The sequence below is a fragment of the Panonychus citri genome, unplaced genomic scaffold (assembly GCF_014898815.1).
Source record: "Panonychus citri isolate SS breed McGregor unplaced genomic scaffold, ASM1489881v1 Contig00141, whole genome shotgun sequence".
Lineage (NCBI taxonomy): Eukaryota > Metazoa > Arthropoda > Arachnida > Trombidiformes > Tetranychidae > Panonychus > Panonychus citri.
Genome location: NW_026515546.1, coordinates 1,421,990 through 1,445,124, shown reverse-complemented (window position 1 = coordinate 1,445,124; position 23,135 = coordinate 1,421,990). Strand labels below are relative to the sequence as shown.

General features: G+C 33.1%; 5 protein-coding genes and 1 non-coding gene across 6 annotated transcripts; 4 read left to right on the top strand and 2 right to left on the bottom strand.

The window, feature by feature from the left end:
* The first annotated feature begins 105 nt into the window (after window positions 1–105).
* Window positions 106–1,899, top strand: LOC128395701 (fidgetin-like protein 1). The gene has a single exon (XM_053356165.1). It carries the CDS (start codon window positions 261–263, stop codon window positions 1,638–1,640), a length of 1,380 nt encoding a protein of 459 aa, XP_053212140.1. The 5' UTR covers window positions 106–260; the 3' UTR covers window positions 1,641–1,899.
* A 228-nt stretch (window positions 1,900–2,127) lies between these two features.
* Window positions 2,128–2,243, top strand: LOC128395862 (U6atac minor spliceosomal RNA). Its single transcript, XR_008326739.1, has one exon. It is a non-coding gene; the product is annotated as a U6atac minor spliceosomal RNA (small nuclear RNA).
* A 20-nt stretch (window positions 2,244–2,263) lies between these two features.
* Window positions 2,264–3,451, bottom strand: LOC128395703 (probable H/ACA ribonucleoprotein complex subunit 1). Its single transcript, XM_053356166.1, has 2 exons — window positions 3,045–3,451; window positions 2,264–2,960 (listed from the first exon to the last, which is right to left on the bottom strand). The coding sequence occupies exons 1-2, from the start codon at window positions 3,342–3,344 to the stop codon at window positions 2,550–2,552; spliced, it is 711 nt and encodes a 236-aa protein (XP_053212141.1). The 5' UTR covers window positions 3,345–3,451; the 3' UTR covers window positions 2,264–2,549.
* An 84-nt stretch (window positions 3,452–3,535) lies between these two features.
* Window positions 3,536–7,368, top strand: LOC128395699 (bifunctional glutamate/proline--tRNA ligase-like). Its single transcript, XM_053356163.1, has one exon. It carries the CDS (start codon window positions 3,635–3,637, stop codon window positions 7,310–7,312), a length of 3,678 nt encoding a protein of 1,225 aa, XP_053212138.1. The 5' UTR covers window positions 3,536–3,634; the 3' UTR covers window positions 7,313–7,368.
* A 2-nt stretch (window positions 7,369–7,370) lies between these two features.
* LOC128395704 (uncharacterized) lies at window positions 7,371–8,058 on the bottom strand. The gene is made up of 3 exons (XM_053356167.1): window positions 7,903–8,058; window positions 7,723–7,818; window positions 7,371–7,589 (listed from the first exon to the last, which is right to left on the bottom strand). The coding sequence occupies exons 1-3, from the start codon at window positions 8,014–8,016 to the stop codon at window positions 7,419–7,421; spliced, it is 381 nt and encodes a 126-aa protein (XP_053212142.1). The 5' UTR covers window positions 8,017–8,058; the 3' UTR covers window positions 7,371–7,418.
* Window positions 8,059–9,409: 1,351 nt separating this feature from the next.
* Window positions 9,410–10,634, top strand: LOC128395849 (nuclear transcription factor Y subunit beta-like). Its single transcript, XM_053356334.1, has 2 exons — window positions 9,410–9,634; window positions 9,981–10,634. The coding sequence occupies exons 1-2, from the start codon at window positions 9,410–9,412 to the stop codon at window positions 10,632–10,634; spliced, it is 879 nt and encodes a 292-aa protein (XP_053212309.1).
* The last annotated feature ends 12,501 nt before the right edge of the window (window positions 10,635–23,135 follow it).

The window sequence follows — 23,135 nt, the reverse complement described above, 5'->3', positions numbered from 1 at the left end:
AGAAACAAAATGATTAAACTTTTCTTCTCTCCACCAACAGATGGCAGCACATGAGAATTTCGAAAGAATTTCTCATTTGTTGCTATTCTAACATCGAGAGCTGTGAGAATAGGCTTTTTTTGGAGGTTTATTGTAACTAATTTATTGTTTTTCTTATTTCAGTTTCTTTGTTGATTTTGTTTTTTATTCGATTTGTTTCCTAATTAATTTGATGAAGTTTCAATTTGTTTGATTGGTACGTTGAAAATTTAGGGTGTTTAATGTCGGGAAAACCATTAATGGAGAAGAATAATAATCCTAACAAGGGTTTTTATACTGCGAGGGAAATGTTGGCTCACATTCACAAGCAGAAGAAAAATCCTGGTGGTTGGACTAATCATCCAATTTATAATAAGAAATCGAACAACAATTATAGTAATAACAATAAAAGGAATCGAGCTGATGAATCAGATGAAGATATTGATATTGTTGTTGTTCCTCGTGTTGTTAAACCTGATACTAATCATCAATTGGAATCTAAACCAGAGATTGAAACTCAAATAGTCAAAAAACCTGCAGTTGTGAAACCCTTTGTTCAACCATGTAAAAAGGCTTTAGGATCAAATTCTTCAAAGATTATCAGCTCTCAAAAGCCAACTAACGCATGTGATGATGAAGGTGAAGGTAAAGTGTCCAATGAGGTAATAGAGATACTTCAACATCAGAAGGCGAAAAATTTGGATGCCAAGATTGTCGACAGAATTTTGAATGAAATTATTGAGAAAACCGATGGACAAGGTGTTGATTGGAAAGATATTGCTGGACTTAAAACTGCCAAGGAGAGTATCCGAGAGATTGTAATTTTACCATTGTTAAAACCTCAACTTTTCGTTGGACTTAGAGCTCCTTCAAAAGGTATTTTATTATTTGGACCTCCAGGTACTGGAAAAACTCTGATTGGTAAATGTATTGCCAGTCAATCTCGATCAACTTTTTTCTCCATCTCTGCTTCATCTTTAACTTCCAAATGGATTGGAGAAGGTGAAAAAATGGTTCGAGCTTTATTTGCCATTGCGAGGATTAAAGCTCCATCTGTAATATTTATCGATGAAATAGATTCACTTTTAACTCAGCGAAATGACTCTGAACATGAATCTTCTCGTAGATTGAAAACCGAGTTTCTTGTTCAATTTGATGGCCTTACCACTGACCATGAGGAAAGTCTACTTGTTGTCGGTGCCACTAATCGACCTCATGAATTAGATGAAGCTGCAAGGCGGCGATTCAACAGTAGACTTTACATTCCCCTTCCCAATAAACAAGCTCGTAGAGATCTAATCAAACGATTAATATCTTCGGAAAAACATACATTAGATGAAAAAGATTTTAATGAACTTTGTCAACAGACTAAAGGTTATTCCGGTGCAGATATTTGCTGCTTATGTCGAGAAGCGGCTTATGGTCCAATTAGACGAGTGATGCCAGATTTGGACAAATATGACACGAAAGAATCACTACCTCCCATCACATATGTAGATTTCACCGCCGCTTTGGATACAGTTAAAGCAACCGTAGCTCCATCCGATTTACACAATTACATCCAATGGAATAAACAATTTGGACGTAAAAAAGATTATAGTGATGAAGATGATGAAGACTGAAAATCGACAAACAACAACATAAACATAAACATCATCTTACCAAGAAAATGAAGCAAAAGTTGATCCAAATTCTTATCAATTTTATTTTTCAATCAGTTTAAATCATTTGTATATTCCCATGGCAAAAAATAAGCAAATTATTGTATACACAATTTATATTTTTCTCGAATACATTTAACAATAAAACAAAATCAGATGCAGTAACAAATCAAATACTCAACTGCAATCAAAACAAACCAAACTAAAAGTCAACATTGAACTTATGAAATTTTCCAATTTACATGACAAAAATTGTTTAAATTGAGACAATTATCGATTTGAAAAACAGAAAAATCTATTCTACCAACTGATTCAAATGATAAAAAGAAACAATCGCAAATTAAAATGTTCGCAATTAACTGGAAATGATTAGATAAACTATTCGCCTGTAGATAAAAAGTCTCATAAGAATCACGATTATATAAAGTGAGAGAGTTTTCGATCAGCTGTGTCGTATGAAAGGAGAGATGTTTAGCAAATCCCCTTGACAAGGACGGAACACACAAGACCTTTGGGGAAGGCATTCTGCTTACTTCGCAGACCTCAAAGGCACAATTTTTTTTTTCGAGTTCGAATGCCGAAAGTTCAATTAATCAATGTTTTATTTTCTTTTGTCATATTTGAAAATATACATTCAATATATTACAAAATCAATTTGTTCTTTTTCATTTTTGTCTCCAAATTATTAAATTAGTCAATTGATGGAGAGATAATTGATCTTGGTGAATAGTTTTAGATTAACGGGCTTGGGATGGATGGAGAAAATGGCGAACATTGATTTAGAAGAATTTGTTTATGTGTTTTGTGAAGATGAATTGGATTTCCAAGAGGTTTTTGTAGGAATGGAAAGTATTTGATAAATATGAATTACTAATATCTTCCTCTTCCTCCGCCTCTTCCTCCGCCTCCTCCTCTGCCACCGAAACCTCCGCCACCTCGTCCGAAACCACCACCGCCGCCGCCTCCACGGCCAAAACCACCACCTCCTCCTCCACCTCCCCCGCGGCCTCTGAAACCACCGCCACCACCACCTCTACCGAATCCCGAACCACCACCACCACGTCCAAAACCACCTCGTCCACCTCCTCGACCAAATCCACCGCCCCCACGGCCTCCACCACCACCTCCACCAGCTGCTTTCTTTTTCTTGAAGATTTTGTTATCCGGTGGTTTAGGCAAAAATTTCTCTAATGGTAAAAGCTTATTGGGATCAATAAATACTTTAGAGTTGAGTGGAAATGAGTTGGCTTTGAATTTATCAGTAAGATTTACAGAGACAAACTATCGAAGAAGAAAAAAAGATTAGAACATTAGATTAGCCTTTGAAGGAAAGAATAAAAAACAAGAAAATAGAAAAAAACTTACATATTCTTTAATCGAACCAAAAATTTCATCAACTTTACCAATGATTTCTTTATTCTCTAAATAAATTGGTGCATTGAAATAAGGAACACCTTCTGAATTCGCTTTAACAACCAATTGTGATTGACAAGGATGAGAATAAATACCAAATTCTTGAACGGAGGCCGGTGGTTCATCGTAATTCGGTCTGTCCCGACCGAATCCACCTCTACCTCCTCTTCCTCCACCTCGACCGCCCCCACGACCCCCACCACCTCCGCCACCGCGACCAAAACCTCCACCACCTCCTCGTCCAAAGCCCATGACAATCTACCAAACTAATTGGACAATAAAACAAAACAAAAAACAAACAAAACTATAAAATTAAATCACAATTAAAAAACGTAATCAATTCAAACTAAAAATGAAAACAAATGTGACTCTCAACATGTGTTGAGAATCCATGTGATTATTGATAATCGATACTATCGATTAATCGATTGTTCTATTCACGTGTCAAGTGAATTTTAAAAATTCAATTTTAAATTTACTTTTCTGTTTTCCCAGAAAATCAAAATTTGTTTTTCGAATGTAAATTTGTTGATATAATTGCGATGTCAGATAATAAAGACGAAGGTAAATATACTGATTTACCAGGAAATGTGGATGAAATTGTTGTTAGATTTCCTCCTGAGGCGAGTGGTTATCTTCACATCGGTCATGCAAAAGCTGCTCTTCTTAATCAACGTTACCAATTGGCTAATAAAGGTAAATTGGTTTTCCGATTTGACGACACAAATCCTGAGAAAGAGAAAGAGGATTTCGAGCAAGTGATCAGGGAAGATGTTCAACTGTTGGAAATCCAGCCTGACATCCGTTCCCATACCTCGGATCATTTTGAGGTGATGATGGTTAAGTGTGAAGACCTAATCAAGAGAGGATTGGCTTTTGTGGATGACACACCGGCTGATGTGATGAAAAGTGAGAGAGAGACAAGAACCGAGTCAAAGAATCGCAACAACAGTGTAGATGTTAATCTAAACCTGTGGAACGAGATGAAGAAAGGAAGTGAAATTGGTAAAAAGTGTTGTGTCCGAGCAAAGATTGACATGAATTCCAACAACGGTTGTATGAGAGATCCAACAATCTACCGGTGCAAAGAAATGGCTCATCCCAAGACCGGTGACAAATACAAAGTTTATCCTACTTATGATTTCGCTTGTCCAATTGTGGACAGTTTAGAAGGTGTGACTCATGCACTACGAACAACTGAATATGAGGATCGAGATGAACAATTTGCTTGGTTCATTAAAGCGATGGGACTAAGAGAAGTTTATATTGTCTCATATGCGCGTTTAAATATGATGAATACTGTTTTATCCAAGAGAAAGTTAACTTGGTTTGTGGATCAAGGAATCGTTGATGGTTGGGATGACCCTCGAATGCCAACAGTTCGAGGTATCCTTCGTCATGGATTAACTGTTGAAGGATTGAAACAATTCATCATCGCCCAAGGATCTTCTCGATCAGTGGTGTTTATGGACTGGGATAAGATTTGGAGTTTCAATAGAAAGATTCTCGATGCTACTTGTATTCGTCTAATGGCCATTGAAGAAAAAGATTGTGTCACATTGAATTTAGATTGTGTCGATGGAACAATTGAAATGCCGGCTCATCCTAAGAGAACTGATTTACCAGCACTCAAAGTCTCGGTTGGACCAAAGATACTCATTGAACAAATTGATGGTCAACAAATGAAAGAAGGTGATAAAGTAACGCTGATGGGTTGGGGTAACGTAATTGTTTCCAAAATTACAAAAGATGCTACAGGAAAGGTCATTTCTATTGATGGTAAATTGGTATTGGGAGACAAAGACTTTAAGAAAACATTGAAAATCGCTTGGCTTAAAGGAGAAAGTCATGTGAGAGCAAAGTTCATTTACTATGAACATCTTTTGATAAAATCATGTTTGGGAAAAGACGATGACTTCAAAGATTTTATCAACAAAGATAATGTCAGAATTGTTGATTTCCTAGTTTCTGATACATTTTTATCCGAGCAAAAGAAAGGAAAAATATTCCAATTCTTGAAGCGAGGATATTTCATCGTTGATAGTGAATATGATGAGAAGACTATTCCTCATATTGGTAAAGCGAAACCGACTCAATTAATCTCGATTCCCGATGGAACCACCGATCTTAATATTTACCCGTTGGGTATACAAAAATGGAAGAAGAAGATCCGGGAAGAAAGTGCTAAATTAGGTCAAGATGTTCCAAAAGGAAAGAGTAAAAAAAATGAAAGTACCGAAAAAGGAGTGGAAAAGCTTCATAAGAATTACGATGAAATTGATCCATCAAGTGAACTCGGTAGTGTCCTTCAAGCGCTTGAAGTGATTGGTGAGAATATCCGTCAACTAAAATCTGCTAATTCGGATAAGAAGATTATCCAAGAAAATCTAAAAATTTTAGTATTGATGAAAGAGAGATTCAGATCAATCACGGGAGAAGATTATGTTTCTCCTCCACCACCAAAATCTGAATCGAAATCTGAAAAATCAGATAAACAAAAGATCGAAGATAATGTGAAATCGCTACTCGAATTGAAAACAGAGTCAAAACCAACACCGGCACCAACCAAGAATCAAACAAATAAAAATGAGAGTAAACAAAAGACTTTAAAAGAAAATAAAAAGTGTGCACCTAAGAAAGAAACTGTCAAAACGGAAGATAAATCAAATGTTGGTGGATCCAAGAAACAATCTCGACTTGGAATCGAAGTTGGAAAGAATGAAAATCTGGCCGATTGGTACACTGAAGTAATTACTAAATCAGAAATGATTGAATATTATGATGTCAGTGGATGTTACATTTTACGTCCTTGGGCATTTGCGATTTGGGAAATGATTCAGAAATATTTAGACGATGGAATCAAATCTCTTGGAGTGGAAAATGTTTACTTTCCAATGTTTGTCTCTCAATCGGCTTTGGAAAAGGAGAAAACTCATATTGAGGATTTTGCCCCTGAAGTGGCCTGGGTAACCAAATCAGGACAATCCGAGTTAGCCGAACCAATTGCCATCCGTCCAACATCAGAAACTGTCATGTATCCCTCGTTTGCCAAATGGTGTCAATCTCATCGTAGTTTACCAATCAAAGTGAACCAATGGTGTAATGTAGTTCGATGGGAATTCAAGAATCCAACTCCTTTCTTACGAACTCGTGAATTCTTATGGCAAGAAGGTCACACAGCTCATGCGGAAAAAGAAGACGCAGTTAAGGAAGTTCATCAAGTTCTCGATTTATATACATCAGTATATGAACATCTTCTCGCAGTTCCGGTGATTAAGGGAAAGAAAACAGAGAAGGAAAAGTTTGCTGGTGGCGATTTCACTACAACTATCGAAGGATACATTGGATCTAATGGTCGAGGAATCCAAGCAGCGACTTCTCATCATTTGGGTCAGAATTTCAGTAAAATGTTCGAAATTATATTCGAAGATCCAAATGAAGCCGGTAAAAAGCGATACGCTTATCAAAATTCATGGGGCCTTACAACTCGATCAATCGGAGTGATGATTATGGTTCATTCGGATGATAAAGGGCTCGTCTTACCTCCTAATATTGCTCCATATCAAGTAGTAATTGTGCCTTGTGGAATCACAGCGACAACAAGCGAAGAAGATAAAAGTAAACTGATGGACGAATGTAATAAATTAAACTCGTTGCTTGTTTCAGCCAAAATTAGATCAAAATGTGACCTTAACGAACATTATTCGCCTGGATGGAAATTCAATCATTGGGAATTGAAAGGAGTTCCAATTAGAATTGAATTAGGTCCCAAAGACTTGGTCAAGAAACAGTTTGTTGTCGCTCGTCGAGATACTGGTGATAAAGTTACTTTCAATTTAGACAATGCTACTAAAGAAATTAGTAAATTGCTAAATGATATGCACACAAATCTGTTCGAAGCAGCCAAGAAGAATCGAGATGATCATTTAGCTGTGGTAACTGAATGGGAATCTTTTCTCAGTAAATTAGACGAAAAGTGTTTGTTGATTGCTCCATTTTGCGGTGAACCAGTTTGCGAGGAAACAATTAAAAAGAACAGCTCTAAAGTTGATCAAAGTGATTCTAGTGGACCTTTAATGGGAGCCAAATCACTTTGTATACCTTTCGATCAGCCCAAGGAAATTGATGTCTCAATGAAATGCATTAATCCTCATTGTAAAGGAAACCACAATTTTACACTCTTTTTGGAAGATCATATTAAAAACTTATACGCAACATAATTTATAAATCAAATTTCAAAAACTATGAACCGAATTAAAAAATATATTTTCAAGTAGCTCTTATTTCAAACTCTTTATTTCGGGAACTTCATAGTAATAAATGTAATCAGCTAACAATTGAAGTTATTTGGCCTTTTAAAGTTTCCAATTTATTTCCCAGTTCAATGTTAATCGTATTCTTGATCTGTTGAAGTTCACTGAATCTCATCTTGGCTGAAGATAATCTTGAACGAATTTCCTTAATCTGAGACATGAGTTGCAATGGATTAGGTGTGTCCTATGAAAGAGAGATTAAGATAATTGTTGAAGGTAAACACTTGAACACAAAAAGTGAAGGCGAAGTGCGAAAACAACCACAAAGAACCGATGGATGATTGAATATTGGAACCAAATTGAGATGAATTATTTACCTGAATAGTTGATTCATCCAATGTATTAGTCGTTGTCAAGGCAGTTGATTCTAATTGGGTTATTATGCTTTCCAATTTACAGTCACAATTGTTTAGCTATTTAATTAAAACAAAACAAATGAACAAACGATTGATAAACGAGCGACTGAATGAATTGAGAAATTGAATGAATTATCTTACCACTGCTTGTAATGTTTCCGCACTTTTTGCCATTATGAGAAAACCAATTAAACAAATTGCTTGAAAAATGAGTGAACACAATTGACAACAATTTAAAAAGATCAATGAAAACATGCAAACCCAATGTTCCCGCCCCAACAATCAGCTGATTGCGAAGGGAAATTCACATTTGTCAAAACCCTGCCATCTATTGGACTTTCGTTTCCATCTTAATCTCTTTCGAGATTCTCTAGTGTTGATTACGTCCCTATCCTTTGTGCTACCGATTGAATGATTTAGAGAGGACTTCGAACTGTTCAATCTTAAATTCGAGGTGAAACTTAAAGTCAGATTGTACTAGAAACATGTTCAAATTGATTATTTGGAGAAAGTAAAAGTTTTAAAGTTGAATCGACATAAACGACACAGTATAATTTAGAGAGCTGCATCTTTTAAAGGTTTAAATTTGTCTTCGAAATACATAAAATGACCTCAATGACCTTGACCTTAGATATAAACAAAACCCTAAGGTATAGTCTCGGTGGTTCGAGAGTTATTCAAAGAAACAAAACTGTTTAATCCAAGTAAACGCCATCAAAATTCATCAATTGTTGGAAGCTCAATTTAAACTCGAGTATATTGTTATTATTAATCATCTGAATATGATAACAATATACTTTATCTTTAATTAGATGTCTCATAATTATTTTCCTAAAGAAAACAAAACGAGAACCTTGAAAAGAATCAAATAATTTTAATCATTGTAACTCAGCCAAATAAACTTCGAAGAAACAATTCGATGAATATTGAGAATAAAAATCGCAATTAAATTTCGAATCGAACCCTAAAGAGCTAAGAATTGATATATTAGAATAAGATTCTATCATATTGAGCATTTTTTGAAATGATAATCACCCTGAAACTCAATCAATATCATTATATTACCAATGGAAGAAAATCTTATCTCATAATGAGTTAATAGAAAGTGTAAATTATGCTAAGTTAATATGAAGAAGAAAATATTAAACGTAATAGATAAACAATTAAAATTAAGTGGAAAGATGATATAAGAAATTATGAGATGATCATGTGTGTTTGTTGACAATCTAATTTGATTATAATAATTAAACTGAATGATATGTTAATTTGTTCAACTACGGATTCAACGAATTGAAAGTTTTGGCTACAATTCAAAGGGGATTAGAAACTAACAAAAGATGAGGATGAAAATGGTTAAGAGGAAACGGATAAAAAGATGAATTTAAATATATATTTTTACCAACGAGAAGGTTTAAAAATAACTTGATTCTTTACTTTTTTCTAGATTGTTAATGATCAAACTCTGTTGATTTTAATCGTTACGATACTTGTTTCATTTCAATATCATAAAGTGTTTCCATATAATCGTAACTGTGATTACAATTGATTTCCATGTGAATTTGAGTTCTGTGTTTTTCGTCATTTCTGTTTTGTGTCCTCATTTTGTGATCTTATTTTTGTGCGATTTTTTTCAAAATTTAGTAATAACATGGGTGAAGATTTGGAAATTAGTGATGTTGATGTGAGACAACGAAAATCGGGTAAAAATAAGAATCTGAGTGATGATATTTTAACGATCGGTGGTGGTGGTGGTGGACATGGGTCAAGCAAGAGAAGAAGAAGAGGTCGTGGTGGTGGTGATAGGGCTGAAGGAATTAGAGTTATCCCTGAAGAGGAAATTATCGTTGAACCAAAGAAAGGAAAATTGTCATCAGTAAGAAGCCTGAAAGTGATGATGATGAGGATGATGGTGGAGATGAAGCTGATGATGCTTATGATTCAAGTTTAGAAGATGAAGACTCTTCTGGTAGTTGGTTATTCAAATTGATAATAATTGCAATCGTTGTGTCTCTCGGATTTTCACTCATTTGGCTAAATGATGGATCGTCTTCAAATGATTTGGATACAGTTGATTCGGATGTTAGACCTTTGAACGATATCGAAGATGGTTATATACCAGAAAGTATTGATAAAGATGAAGATACAGATCGAGGTGATATTGAAGAGAGTAATAGTTATCAAGAATATCAAGATATCAAGAGTATCAACAATGGAACCAGGGATATGATGATTCAAGTTCAGATAGAGGAGAGATAATTGCTGAAGTTTCTGAGAATATTGAAGCTCAATCAAGTGAGATTCAAGACGAACCTGAGGTTTATCAGGATTCTCAGAATCAAGGTTATTTCGCCAATGAGCAAGTGAATATTGAACAAGAACCATTAGAGTCTAGATCTTGGACGAATGATGAGAATAATTATCAATCAGAAAATCAACCAGAAGATTCAATCACTTCGTTCCAAGAGCCCGAATGGGTTGATAGTTCTAATCAACAATCGGATCATGATTACAGTCAACAGACATGGCAGAATGAAGAACAGTCTGAACAACAAAATCAACATGTAGAAGAGCCGATAATTGAACAACAATTACCACAACCAGAACAAGTTGAACCTTTCGAATCGCATCACATTGATGAGCCATATGAACTTTCAAATGATGAACAATTAGCTCAATCATCTTTTGAAACGAATCCAGAAATTGTTGAAACAAACGAAAATGAACAAGTAAACGAAGGAATATACACTGAATGCCCTGAGGGCAGTTACTGGGATGGATTGTCATGTGTAAATCCAGAATCATTTGTTCAAATGGACGATTTTAATAACGATCATGAAAAGAAACCAGAAACCGTTGAAGGAAACATCTTCTAACCAGAACATGAGAATGAACAAACGAAGATAAAAAGGATATACAATTACAATTGATCTAAATTGGCTCATTGGACATTTTTAATAATCAACAATTTATCTATGTAAATAATAATTAAATGAAAACCAAAAAATGAAGACAAATCAAACTCAAACTTTGAACGCGAAACTTTATAACCATTGAAGTGATTCAACAACCAGGGAACTTGAAATATCAATTTAATGACAGAAAATACAGCCAAGACATAGGGTATGAATGTATTTTTACGTGACCTGAATGATTGAATTGAATTACAAGCCATCTTACTTGAGATTTTGGTAAGATCTTAGTTAATGGTTGAGGTGTGGCCAATGGTTAGCACACTAATCTTATCAATTAATCGATAATTCACTCATATAAGAAACAACCCGGATAGAAAGAAGGATATCTTGTAGTACAATCTGAGTAATTAGAACCAAAATTTTTCGTAAATACGTTTTCCGATAGACAAATTCTTCTATGTAACTACTTGACCTTTCCATGTGCACTTTTCGGTAAGCAGGCCTTAAGTGAGCGCCAGTTTTCTCTATTTTTGTGTGTTGACGGTTGGATCATTTGGATCAACAAAACTTTTCGAGTGATTAACTTGGTTCACTACATAACCACAATTATTGAGACACAAATAAGATCTCCACTTGTCCGTCAATAGACGAGTTTTTGGTGAGCACGTTATTAGCTCCAATTGTTTCAGATCCTCGGTTGGCTGCCAGCTCAGCGAAACAAGATTGCTTCACGATCAATGCCCAATAACCCACGACTTTTTCTCTTTTGAAACGTTAAACGACCACGATGACTTTTCTGTGAAAACCTTAGTTTCGTCCACCTCGACCTCATGACCATCGCCACCGATTTTTACCTTGTTGTCAGTACATTAATACATATCTCTTTAACTCGCTGAATTAAGCACAGTATTTTATTTAGCCCAAGGGCTTTAGCGGTAAAATTTACTGAGCATTTGGTTGTCCAAAAATATCAACCTCAACGACATCAACACATCCAACCGGCTACTTGAAAACCATGTATATTGGGCTAAGTTATACTGAGTTGCACTTGCAGTGGTATCGGTATTTCAATTTGAGTGAATCTCTTTTTCAATAGTCATTACACCGTCACAATTAGAGTCGACACATCGATGGGCTTTAGGGCATTGATCAATTTAACATGTTTATAAACTCAAACCCAGGTAATATTTCACGGTCACATGTAATCATTGAATCAAAATTAACTAAAGTTAATTTAGAAAAATCAAACTCATGGAAACTCATTTTAACAAAAAAATAGTCTTCATCATAAGGTCTCATGTTAATTAATTAATTGAATCGATTAGTTGATAAGATTAGTGGGAAAACTAACCATTGGCCACACCTCCAACCATTAACTAAGATCTAAACTGCTTTTTAAGCCGGTTGGCAATCAACTCTATACATGGAATATTATTTTCAAGTTTATTACAATTGTAATCATCAAAAGTTTCCTTTGATTTTGTGAGTTTATATATTGAATTGATATTGCTTTAATTAATCAATTTAATGTGATTAAAAATATATAATTAAACAGTTAAGTTCTTGTGGTCAACAATACATTTTGGTGGCGCTGTGTTTTGATCGTTTTATACTAAAACGGTGTGCTTTTTTCGTATTGTTTTAATCCCTTTCACCATTTCTATCCCCTTTTTTCCTTTCTATTCTTTGATTATATTATTCAAATTTCCTAAGATTATCATCAATTAAAAATAATAAACTTGACTACAACTCCATCAATTTGGATTGTTCGAATGGTCTTAGATGGTTACCACCATATAAAAGTAAGATGTAAACATTTTTCAATGAAATCTGTTATTTCAATTTGCTAATTAAGCATCAACTCTCATGTAAACATGCTATATAACAGATAACTAATACTTTATATTCATTTGAGTTTATTACAATTGTAATCATCAAAAGTTTCCCATTGATTTTGTGAGTTTTATACAGGGCGATTCAGCTAATTTGTTGGTTTTCTTTTCACGATTACTCAAAAGCACTTGACCGATAGGATCCGTATTTCGTCTATAGAAGTTTGGCCGATACTCAATTGTCATATTTCAAGGTCAAGGTCAAAAGTTATTCATGAAAGACTGCACTTGAAGGTGATTAAAAGAACTTTTTGAACAAAAGAACAAATCAGCTGAATTGCCCTGTATTTTAAATTGGAAAATGAACAGCGTGATCGACATCTTGCGCCGATCTGATTGGTTCAGTGTTCATGTCTACAACTTGCAATGAGACATCGCACTTTGTTTATTACCTTTAAGAAACGATATTAGGTCAATGGAAGAAAACTACAATATGATGAAATCGTCGAGGATAAATCGGCAATCACTTAAAATCATTAGTGTGGATAAGACAACTGATAAATTAACACAAGTGATTTTTCAAACTTCCATGGTTTTATTGCTTACCATAACTGGCTAATGGTAATGAAAGATCAAAAATTTATGAGATATCAAACGTTATAGATCTAGAACAATGCCCTTTCTGCTGTTCTTACAATGGTAGTATTAATTGCCACTGTGAAAGAAGAGAATCTGCTCCAACTGTGGAGAAGAAAGTCATTCAATTCATTACTTGCCAAACTCATGGTGAAACAAACAGAACTGACCAAAGCTGAATCACTTGTGACCAAAGCAGGACGGTAAAAGAAAAATTTCGATCAATTCTTTTCGCAATCCGTACATTGTGAATAAATGGAAGACTATTGGCCAATGTCTCAAAATCAATTACACACTGAAAAAACAGGCACCTTAACACAGTCCGATAAGATTGTTATCATTAGAATCACTAGTAACCATTCGAAGTTGTTGACAACTCATGATGGAAGATTTCAAATTTCAATTCAAGTCTATTTGTGACTCGATGTTAATGAATTCATTAAATTTAATAACAATTAACTTTACTGTCCGTATCAATTCTATCTTTCACATCAACAATTAACTGTTAGTTTAGTTACAACATGTGAATTTAAGTGAATAATGGCGATTATTACAGACAACAATATTAGTCAACAGGAGATTGGGAAATTGGGGATAAGGAAAAGTGAAAACTATGCTGATTTCATTCAATTAAGCAAATGGCCTAATAATGATCCATAATAAATATATCTATGGCCATTAAGCATATTGCCTTACAACTTGAATTTGTAATGAATATCATCAATAAGTTTTCTGTTTAACCACAATCAGGTTATATGCATGGGTTTTAGGTTGCTTATTTACTTGGTATGACAAGTAACATAATAGTATTGAGCAGCTAGTGCATATGATCACAGACTGATGAAACGTGCATTCAGATAATTTTTTAGCATGTTGGGTTCAGTATAATATAGATTTTGGCATTTCTCATTCCAATATGAGATTCATGGCCAAAAGTAAATTAAATTTTATCAAATTCATTTCTTATCATACAGTAAACATGAAGTATGTTGTTGACTTGTTCAGTATAACAAAATTGATACCTAAATGATATTAATCAGTGCAAATTGATTGATTACAATTTATATTGTTTTTAATACAATTGATAATCTATATCTATTATTTAGTTTTTTTGTATTAACATCATTAACTAGACTAATAGATAAAATATGGGATGATTCTCAAAACTCTTATCATCTTTTCATCCAACGATATTTCGATTTTCTGCATATTTAAGCGAGTTCGCTCCAATCATTCTACCATTGATTGTTTTGATTTTCATTTAGTGAAGAAAATATTATTTCTTATTTGTTTCTTTTGAAGACGTTACAATGACTCAATCAGTTCCAACAGACAAAGAGATGGCAAATATGATGTCAACAATTTCATGTCTATTGACAATTTACGTGTACCAGGTCCAATTGAGTATGATATTTCAACGATTTCTCCTGATGATGTTATCCAAGGTTTAAAAATAAAAATCGATGAAGGTTCCAGTTCCTATTCGCGTTATTATCAACGAATTCGTTCTTCTCTAGACGAATTCTGTGCAGTTGATCCAATGGTTAAAGATGATTTAGAAACTGATTTCAGATTCCTCATCATGAAAAGTCACCCGTATCAATTGGAGTTCATTGATAAAGATATTCTTGACAAGGCAAAGCGGATGGAAAATATACATCCTCTCGTGCTAGATGGAAAATTATCCGAACTACAGGAACAGCGTTTACATGCAATGAAAGAGTGCGGACTTACGTCTCTAACAAAATAAGCTGCTGACCTGCTCACTGCGATTGATACGCAGAATGAAAAAGATGCGAGTGATGCTAAACGTTTGTTTGGAAGGCCAATTATACGAAACGCTCTCAAAACTACAAGAGACGTATCAAGGTGCTTCATGAATCAGCGTGGGAACTTCAGTCAATTGCGATGGCAAAGAAAGAACGTATACTGAAAATCGACATTGAAATCAAGAAACATGAATACGCTTGTTGTCCTATGTGCTGCCATTACTATTTTAAAACTGATCTATTGTATTCTAATTGTGGTCACAGGATTTGTTATTCATGCGAGTATATCACAAACTGTTAACTGCTGTTGTGTTGTTTGCAAACAAACACTTACAGGATATTACAGACTCGTTATTAATGATCAAACTGGTCGTGAACTGTTAATGTTAACCACAAAACAAGTAACTCTCAATATTGGTTTACCAATCGTGCAAATCAAAAACATTAATAATAATAAATGTACTAAACGTTAAGATATTGAATAAAATTATCAAGAAATGGCTTGAGTTGAACAACTATCGTAAAACCTATCGTAACATTTTTAGCTCAGCCATTGAACAGTAAAGTTTCAAGCTTATGTTGTTATGAGAATTTTATAGTAAAATTATGAATTTTATTTCCATTTATTTTGATCATACATAAAATAATGAATATTGTTGTGATTCTTGGCTTTCACTGATCGAGTTCTCGGTCTTCAATAGCATGCTGTCACTCTTGAGTCTTGTCAATCTGTTTTTCAGCGGTTTTGTAATGCTTGTCATTCAATGATTTACGTTGTTAGTGGACCGAAAGAGTTTATACATTGAGGTTTTGTTGATATTCTCGTGCTGATCTCCATCTCTCTCTCTCTCTGTGTGTTTGTGTGTTTTTCTATGAGAGACACAGTTTCACTTGTTGTGTTTGGTAAGATGCAGTTGCACGTCTTTGTTCCGTAAATACAGCCACAAGCTCGGTATGGAAGACGATGAACAGTCTTCAGATGATCATGAATGTCTGACACCTCAAAACAAAGACAATCATCACAAAGTAAACATTCGTATTCTGGACATGGATCGTAAAACTCAAGAAAACAACTGTCATCGAATATATTCCCATATGTTAAATATTCTTCAGATGAACGGAATTCTGAACCATTTGTACATCTTTTGTTGTAAGATTCAATGCATAAAGAAAACATGATCATTGATTGTGTATTTGAAAAAACAGAAAATAAAGCTAGTGTATAGAGCCTCTTTCAACTATTTATATTTTTCGACAAGAACAGCCCTATCTGTCCATAGTGGAGACGCAAACTTCTAACTTAACAACTCTCAAATTGCGTAAATGAGTGATGGGTGTAATTTTCAAGTTCAAAAATAAATTTATTTATAAAATCTATTCTTTGCATGGTTCAACAAACATTTCTCAATACATATGTGTTGTCCGAGTCAATCACAGAATTGAAGATAAAATTAAGGAAATTTTGGAATTGATAGCGTTTATCTTTATATGACATGAACATTTTCTTGTCAATCCATGGTTTGCATGTAATGTTTCCTGAGGTCTGTCGTTATATTATATTGTCTTTGACAAAACTGGCATACGAGATCGCCTGTTTGCAAACTTGCCCAAGCTTTATAAACGGGATTTGAATTCAAAATTCTTTTAAATTCGCCTTCGTCCAACCGATCAAATCTAGAATGATATTCGTTTTTATGATCAATGAAAGTTGAGCTACATTCATCACCGACAATACCTGAGTTTTGAGCAAATATTTTTTTTGCAGGAGAAACAATTACACTTTTCCTCATTTTGTTGCTATATGAAGGTGTTCGATTGGTCCAGAATCACTGTAATGCTGCGTGTTGTTTTCAGTTGATTGCTCTGTTAGCTCATTCTTTTCACTAGTTAAAGGATCATGGGATACATCCAATTCTCAGATTTGGAAACTGCATTAACTGTTTTTCCGTTTGATTCTTGTTTCACCAGGCTCACTTTCCGAACTGCTGTCTCCCAAACAAGTTAGATTAGTTAAACTATGAGCCTTCACGTGCTCAACTAAATCAACATAAGAAATGGAACCATAACAGTAACATAAACTACACTGATAGAAAGTAATATTTTCGTGAGCCCAAATTGAAATATTTTTACTTGGTTCTGTTAATTGATCTATTTCATTAGATCTAGAAGATGAGCTTTTGCAACGCGATGAACCATATTGAATAAACACAGACAGACTGAAAAAATTCAAATCAATTCAATGGATCAACCAGTAAAAGACACAGTTAAATTTACTTTATAAGCTTTTAGCGATTATATACGATATTCTGTTGTGATAATTTCAGAATGCACAATCAGAATAGATTAGAAAGAAATATTCAGTTAATCTGGTTCATTTTAGGGCTGATACAACACTTTTTACATGTATAAATTGAACATAGAAATAGAGACCAGTAATTGAATAAAATCATAGTATCTCATCCTTAGTAAGTTTTCATTCTATCATTGTCACTAGTTAGCATGGAAGTTTTACTTACCGAATGGAAAATGGTACAAAGGCGCTCAGCAAAACATTATTTGTATTGTTTGTTGAGCGCAAAAGCATCCCATTTAGTTTTACCTTCTGTCAATAATCCTGATAATTGGGAATACGAATGTTATTTGTGATTGGGTTATAGTTACAAGGATTTGGAATACATTTAAAAGAGCACGAGCTTTACGAGTGTGGAATATGTCCTGAGTTGTTCAACTGGCAGGGTGACGCTATTCGATGCCGGGAAGTCATGGCTCTAGGTTGTCAGCCACATTGTATTATTGTTCTGCCTTTGATGATTCGAGTATCTCTGAACAAGAAGCAAAACATTCTGACGGAAGTGTATCTTTTGACAACCACACTAGGCTCATAAAAAAATTCCGAAAATTGGAATTTCATGCCCAAAAAACGAACCTGTGACTAATTAGAAGTTCAAACGTGTAACAAAAAAACTTGAAACAAATAAAGATTTTGATGAATAAGTTCACATTGACTAAATTTTATTAACCAAATGAAATTTACCATTTGAAAGAGACTCGACTTCACATGAGGTTCGTCTTTCAATAGGTAAAATCTATACAGGTGTATAGATGTTTTAGTCTCATTTTCTTAGCTGAAAATTTCCGAATAAAGTCAACAAATGGAATGATGTCAAAACTAATCTTATTGGAAATTCATTTATTTAATCAAAAACATTCAATCTTAATGTTTTGCATAATGCCGGATAAAATTACTGGCAATAGTCTTTGCTCTTCTTGGTAACGACTCCGCTTCGTAACTTTATGGTGCGAGACCCTGGCAGTGAACAACAGTCATTGATTTTCTAGACATTCACCTGTTGGCTTGTTGAACAATCGTGTATCCCAGGGTATGGATGGTGGAATCGAGGTTTATTAGCACAATCCAACGTCGGCAAACTCAATACAGCTCGTGTGTGTACACGTGAAAACTTTGAATTTTTCTCAATTTTGTTTGACTTCAGTCAAACTCGTTGATGAAAATCATGTCCTTTTATGTTGATGAAAAATGTTTCTCAATCAAACCACCAGCATATACATATTTTACAACCCTCTCAAATGGGTTCTTTCGGACAACAACTCTCATTTGTGGATCTTCCAATGGATAACTCATGTTAATGTAAGAAAAAAAGAACAAGACAAGACAAAACAAAATAAGTAGCAAAAATATGTATAAAGAACTAGACACCAAAAAATGAACGAACTAAGTTTCAGAGTGAATATAACTCCCTAACGAGAAAACTATTCAGTTTTATAGTTAATTTATCTATTATGCTTCAAACCCTAATCATGAGGGGATAACAATTTACTCTCTTTCGATAATTTCGTATGTGACAATCATTGATAATAATTAGATAATTAAAATACTTCAGGTTTAATCTGTGATATCTCATAATCTTAAAAATAAAAACTGTGACTGACAGGTGATCTCTATTGACTGACCAGTTTCAAATAGAGCATATACAATCATATCCTCAATGACGAAAGAGCAAAAACGATAAGAATTTTCTGATGAAGCGTATAATGCAACTATTCTATTGTTCTTAATAATCTACTGATCTCTATTGTTTACAATAGAAATTAGAACAATTCGTAACAAATGAAATAATAATTGTCATTGTTTTCAGCTATCTAATAATCATCAGAGAATCATTCTTTTGTTCGCAACAAAGCTATCTATCAGCTATCTAATAATCTTAATTGTTTAAAAGGTTAAGTATATCAATTCATAATTAATTAAATAATTGTTGAGGTGATCAAAGTTAAATCTTATCATAGAAATTTTTTGTATTATTGAAAATACAAATCTCTCAAGTTTAGTTTTCATGTAGCATCTCATGCGTTTGGGTTGATGAAAAATAATATTTTCTGAAAGTTCTTATTCTTTTCAAACCTAAGTTTAATACGTCATTGTAATTTATAACTTGTTTTGAATATTGTTTGTTTGTGCATCTCCATCCGACACCTCCATCATTAGTTAACAAAATACAACAACTTAGCAGATTCTTATTTACCGACCATCATCATCTAAAATAAATTCATAACTTGGTAAGTAAAATTGAATATCAAATTTTTGGTCAAATATCGAGAGAGAGAGAGGTCGAGAACTGTTTACCTTCTCAATGTATCTGGTAAATTTGCGTGAATGTTGCTCCATCGATGGAGCTGATACTCGTCTTTTCTGCAGGTTTGTGACTAATTAAAAACGTAACACATTCTAGATTAAATTACAGTGTTTTCCAATTCACTTATATGCATTCATGGGTCCAACCATAAGCACTTAACCATTTTTCAAGTTTCTTTCTTTTTGTTTGGTATTGCACCAAAATTTGAGAGAATAATCAAACTGATTTCAGGTCGTTTAATGCAAGTATTTTTGCTTACTTTTGAAAAGTATAATAAACCTGCAGAAAGCCTAAAGGTTAGGTGAGACAGACGATTCCAATAGTTTTCCAATAAGATATGATGATGATTCGGTTGTCAATGATGTGGTGATAACAGTTTAATATTTGTGAAATTCGATTGATTATCTTAATGATGGTGATAATGTCATAATAGTTAATTTATTGTTGAAACTTGTAACAGAGTAATGATTGTATTCAATTTATGAAATCATTTATTAGGTTCGATATTAATTCCTTTGGAAAAGATCACTTAATTAGTTTAACTTATTTCAAATAGGTAAACAAGCTTGATGAGAAATTAATCTCGTTGAATTGAAGTTAATCATATAATTCAAATGGTTCGTAATTTGTTGTTGATTAATCAGTTTATATAAAGTTAATGATATGAAATATTCAAATTAATTTTATTTATTTGTTGGGTAATTCAATGTTTCAACTTTGTAATTTGAGATGATGATAAATGGACGAAAGTAATTATTTCAATTGATCACTTTATCCTGCAATCGGTTGAACGATTTATTTGACACTCAGAGATGATTAAATAAAGTACAATGAAGTTGGACTGAAACAATTATAATTATTATGAATTGATGAGAATGAATTCTAATCCGGCTCGACGGACCATTTGTTGCACAATTAACTATTTTATTAAATTTAAACTTGATTGGGATAATTCCCAAGCGCAACTAATTACATGGATTAGTAATTCTTCATCATTAACTTCATTATCTTCTTCATCTCCATCCTCATCATCTCCATGATGTTTATCTCCATTCTTTTCCTGGAAAAGAAATGTTTATGTTAAATTAAATGTTAACAGTTCTCAACAAAGAAACGATTTCATTCCTTTGTTATGATATTTTCAATTTATATAAGCCTGTGGTTTACGTGGCTTCTTTTTAATTAGTCGATTAATCAACTAGAAAAAAAATGTAATGGTTAATTTAGAAGAATAATAATCAAAACTTACATTAATGGCCAACACAGTTCGTTTTTTTTTTAAATGTTTTTCTCGAGTCCCCAGTCTCTTTACGGTCCTTTGTAGTTTTTAATTTATTTAATTATTACAATTAGTATGATATTTTAAAAAGGTATAGGAAGTACAATATTTTAAACTATTATCAAAGGGAATAGATTAAAGAAAAGAAAGAAATTTATCATTAAATTGTCACAATAACCATCAGCTGGCAGTTCAGACACAATCACGTAACCTAAGGGTCACCACCATAAATATTTCCGTTATATATTTATATTAACTTATCAAATAATCAATGAATATTTAATTAATAAACGATAACAAAACAACAAGAATAAAACGTATAAATAGTGACATATAAATTTTAAACTCAGAACATTGAAGGACACCAACTGACCTTTTTCCAAAAAATGGCGGATGAAGATAAGGACGAGAGAGCGATGAAGAAGGGAGAGAGAGATCCACCTGGTCAAAGTTATTGTGACATAAGGAAGAAATAGAAAATAAGAGAAAGAGGATAAGAGATTATTTGTAATTATTTGAAACGCATTTAACGTCTTTCTGGTAATCTTTGTGACAAACTTATATTACATTTGTAATTTAGTATCGAAATATATGAAAAGATTATTTAAATGAACGTGAGATACTTAAATTGCACATCGTTACTCAGGTCTATAAACTATTGGTAGTGATGATTTTGTATATCGATGTATATAAGATTGGGATATGTTTCATAATCTCAATGGTAGATTCATGTAAAAATTTGAGCAAAGTTGTTCGCTCGATACAATTAATTTAAATATTAATAGAATTAATAAATTATATTTAACTCACATAACATAACATAAGACACACAAATCGTCTTGTTTTCAAATAGATGATCAAATTTTTTATCTAGTTGAGATTTGTTTGATTGAAGGTTACATCATGTTGAGAATTCAGCTCGTGAAACAATCAGGTGAACGATAAATTATGATTTACTATTTTACTCAAGGTGTTTAATTCACTCGGTTAATTAAGAACAATTACAATTATTACAATTGGATTTTGTTTATTGGTAGAAGGTAAAGAGAGAGAGAGAGAGAGATCAGTCTCTTCACTGAGACTGGAACTTCTCTGGTAAAGGGATAATTGGAAACTGAGGATAATTCATTCTCTTTCTCTGGTTTTATATTTATACTAAAGGGGGAAAGAGAAGAAAGAAGATGGAAAGAAAGAGAAAATTTATCTTAATTCCCAATCTAATTGGTTTTCCTATCGTTATTTTCAATAAATTAATTAATCTTGGATTAACATTTGTAACTAATCCAGGTAATACACGTTTATCATAATTTACAATTTTCACCTGGATTAGTTTCTTATGGTTAATTACTAAATCCTTAATTAAAGGTTAATCTACTTTTTATCACACATCAATATAACAATCCAGGTTTATATTGATATTATTTTGAAAAATTGTATCAAATTGTATAATATGACAAATTATACGTTATTCGAATCTATTTAATGTTATAGTTTTAGTTAGCAAATGTAAAGTTAAGCAAGTAACTCCAGAGTCCAAGTAAAGAAGTAACTTAAACTAATAGTTTGACAAGAAACTATTTTTGACGATATAATTCATACGTAAGAAAATACGTAATCACTGTTGGATATGGTTAGTTATAACGTAGAGAAAATTTCCTTTCTATCATACCTTTGAGTGGACAGTTGATAGTGATCTGAACCAGTTATGAGTATATAATGACTGCAAGTTAACTGTTAGATTGTTCAGATCAAACGGACTTTTACCATTGAAGCTCTGCTCTTGTTATACGAAGATTCAATGGGAGTAAACAGAGTAAACTTAGTTAAAAGTTATCACTATTATCAATCATTGTCATAATTAATTAAGTAAATCTTAGTAAAAGAGTGCAAACTAACTATTTAAATCTGAAGGTGACATCAAGATATTTTTGTTACAACTTGTTCATTCGTTTTGTATGTATTGTAATAGATGAACAGTTTCAAATTTTAAAAACACATCTATCTATTGGATTATCACTTACAGAGAAAGAAAAGCTATTGTTTTATGTATTACTCACATTAAATATCAAAATGAAATAGAACAATACTTAAATCATATGCAGAATTTGTACTGATGAAGACCATATTTTTATATAAACATATAGAATTTGCCACATTCAGCTCAGTAAATTTAAGTAAAGAATTATTTATTACGATTATTCGATTATCACCACTTGATTAACTATAACCCCTATTTTAAGCACTTTTACATAATTTTATTGATTTTGATTAGAAGGGAAAATTCATCCCAA

Coding starts and splice junctions, on each gene's coding strand:
- LOC128395701 (XM_053356165.1), top strand. CDS start 261: ATGTCGGGAAAACCATTAATGGAGAAGAATAATAATCCTAACAAGGGT.
- LOC128395703 (XM_053356166.1), bottom strand. CDS start 3,344: ATGGGCTTTGGACGAGGAGGTGGTGGAGGTTTTGGTCGCGGTGGCGGA. Junction 2,961..3,044: donor TTGGTTCGATTAAAGAATAT/GTAAGTTTTTTT, acceptor CTTCTTCGATAG/TTTGTCTCTGTAAATCTTAC.
- LOC128395699 (XM_053356163.1), top strand. CDS start 3,635: ATGTCAGATAATAAAGACGAAGGTAAATATACTGATTTACCAGGAAAT.
- LOC128395704 (XM_053356167.1), bottom strand. CDS start 8,016: ATGTTTTCATTGATCTTTTTAAATTGTTGTCAATTGTGTTCACTCATT. Junction 7,819..7,902: donor CGGAAACATTACAAGCAGTG/GTAAGATAATTC, acceptor TTAATTAAATAG/CTAAACAATTGTGACTGTAA. Junction 7,590..7,722: donor TGGATGAATCAACTATTCAG/GTAAATAATTCA, acceptor TCTCTTTCATAG/GACACACCTAATCCATTGCA.
- LOC128395849 (XM_053356334.1), top strand. CDS start 9,410: ATGGGTGAAGATTTGGAAATTAGTGATGTTGATGTGAGACAACGAAAA. Junction 9,635..9,980: donor AGAAAGGAAAATTGTCATCA/GTAAGAAGCCTG, acceptor CAATGGAACCAG/GGATATGATGATTCAAGTTC.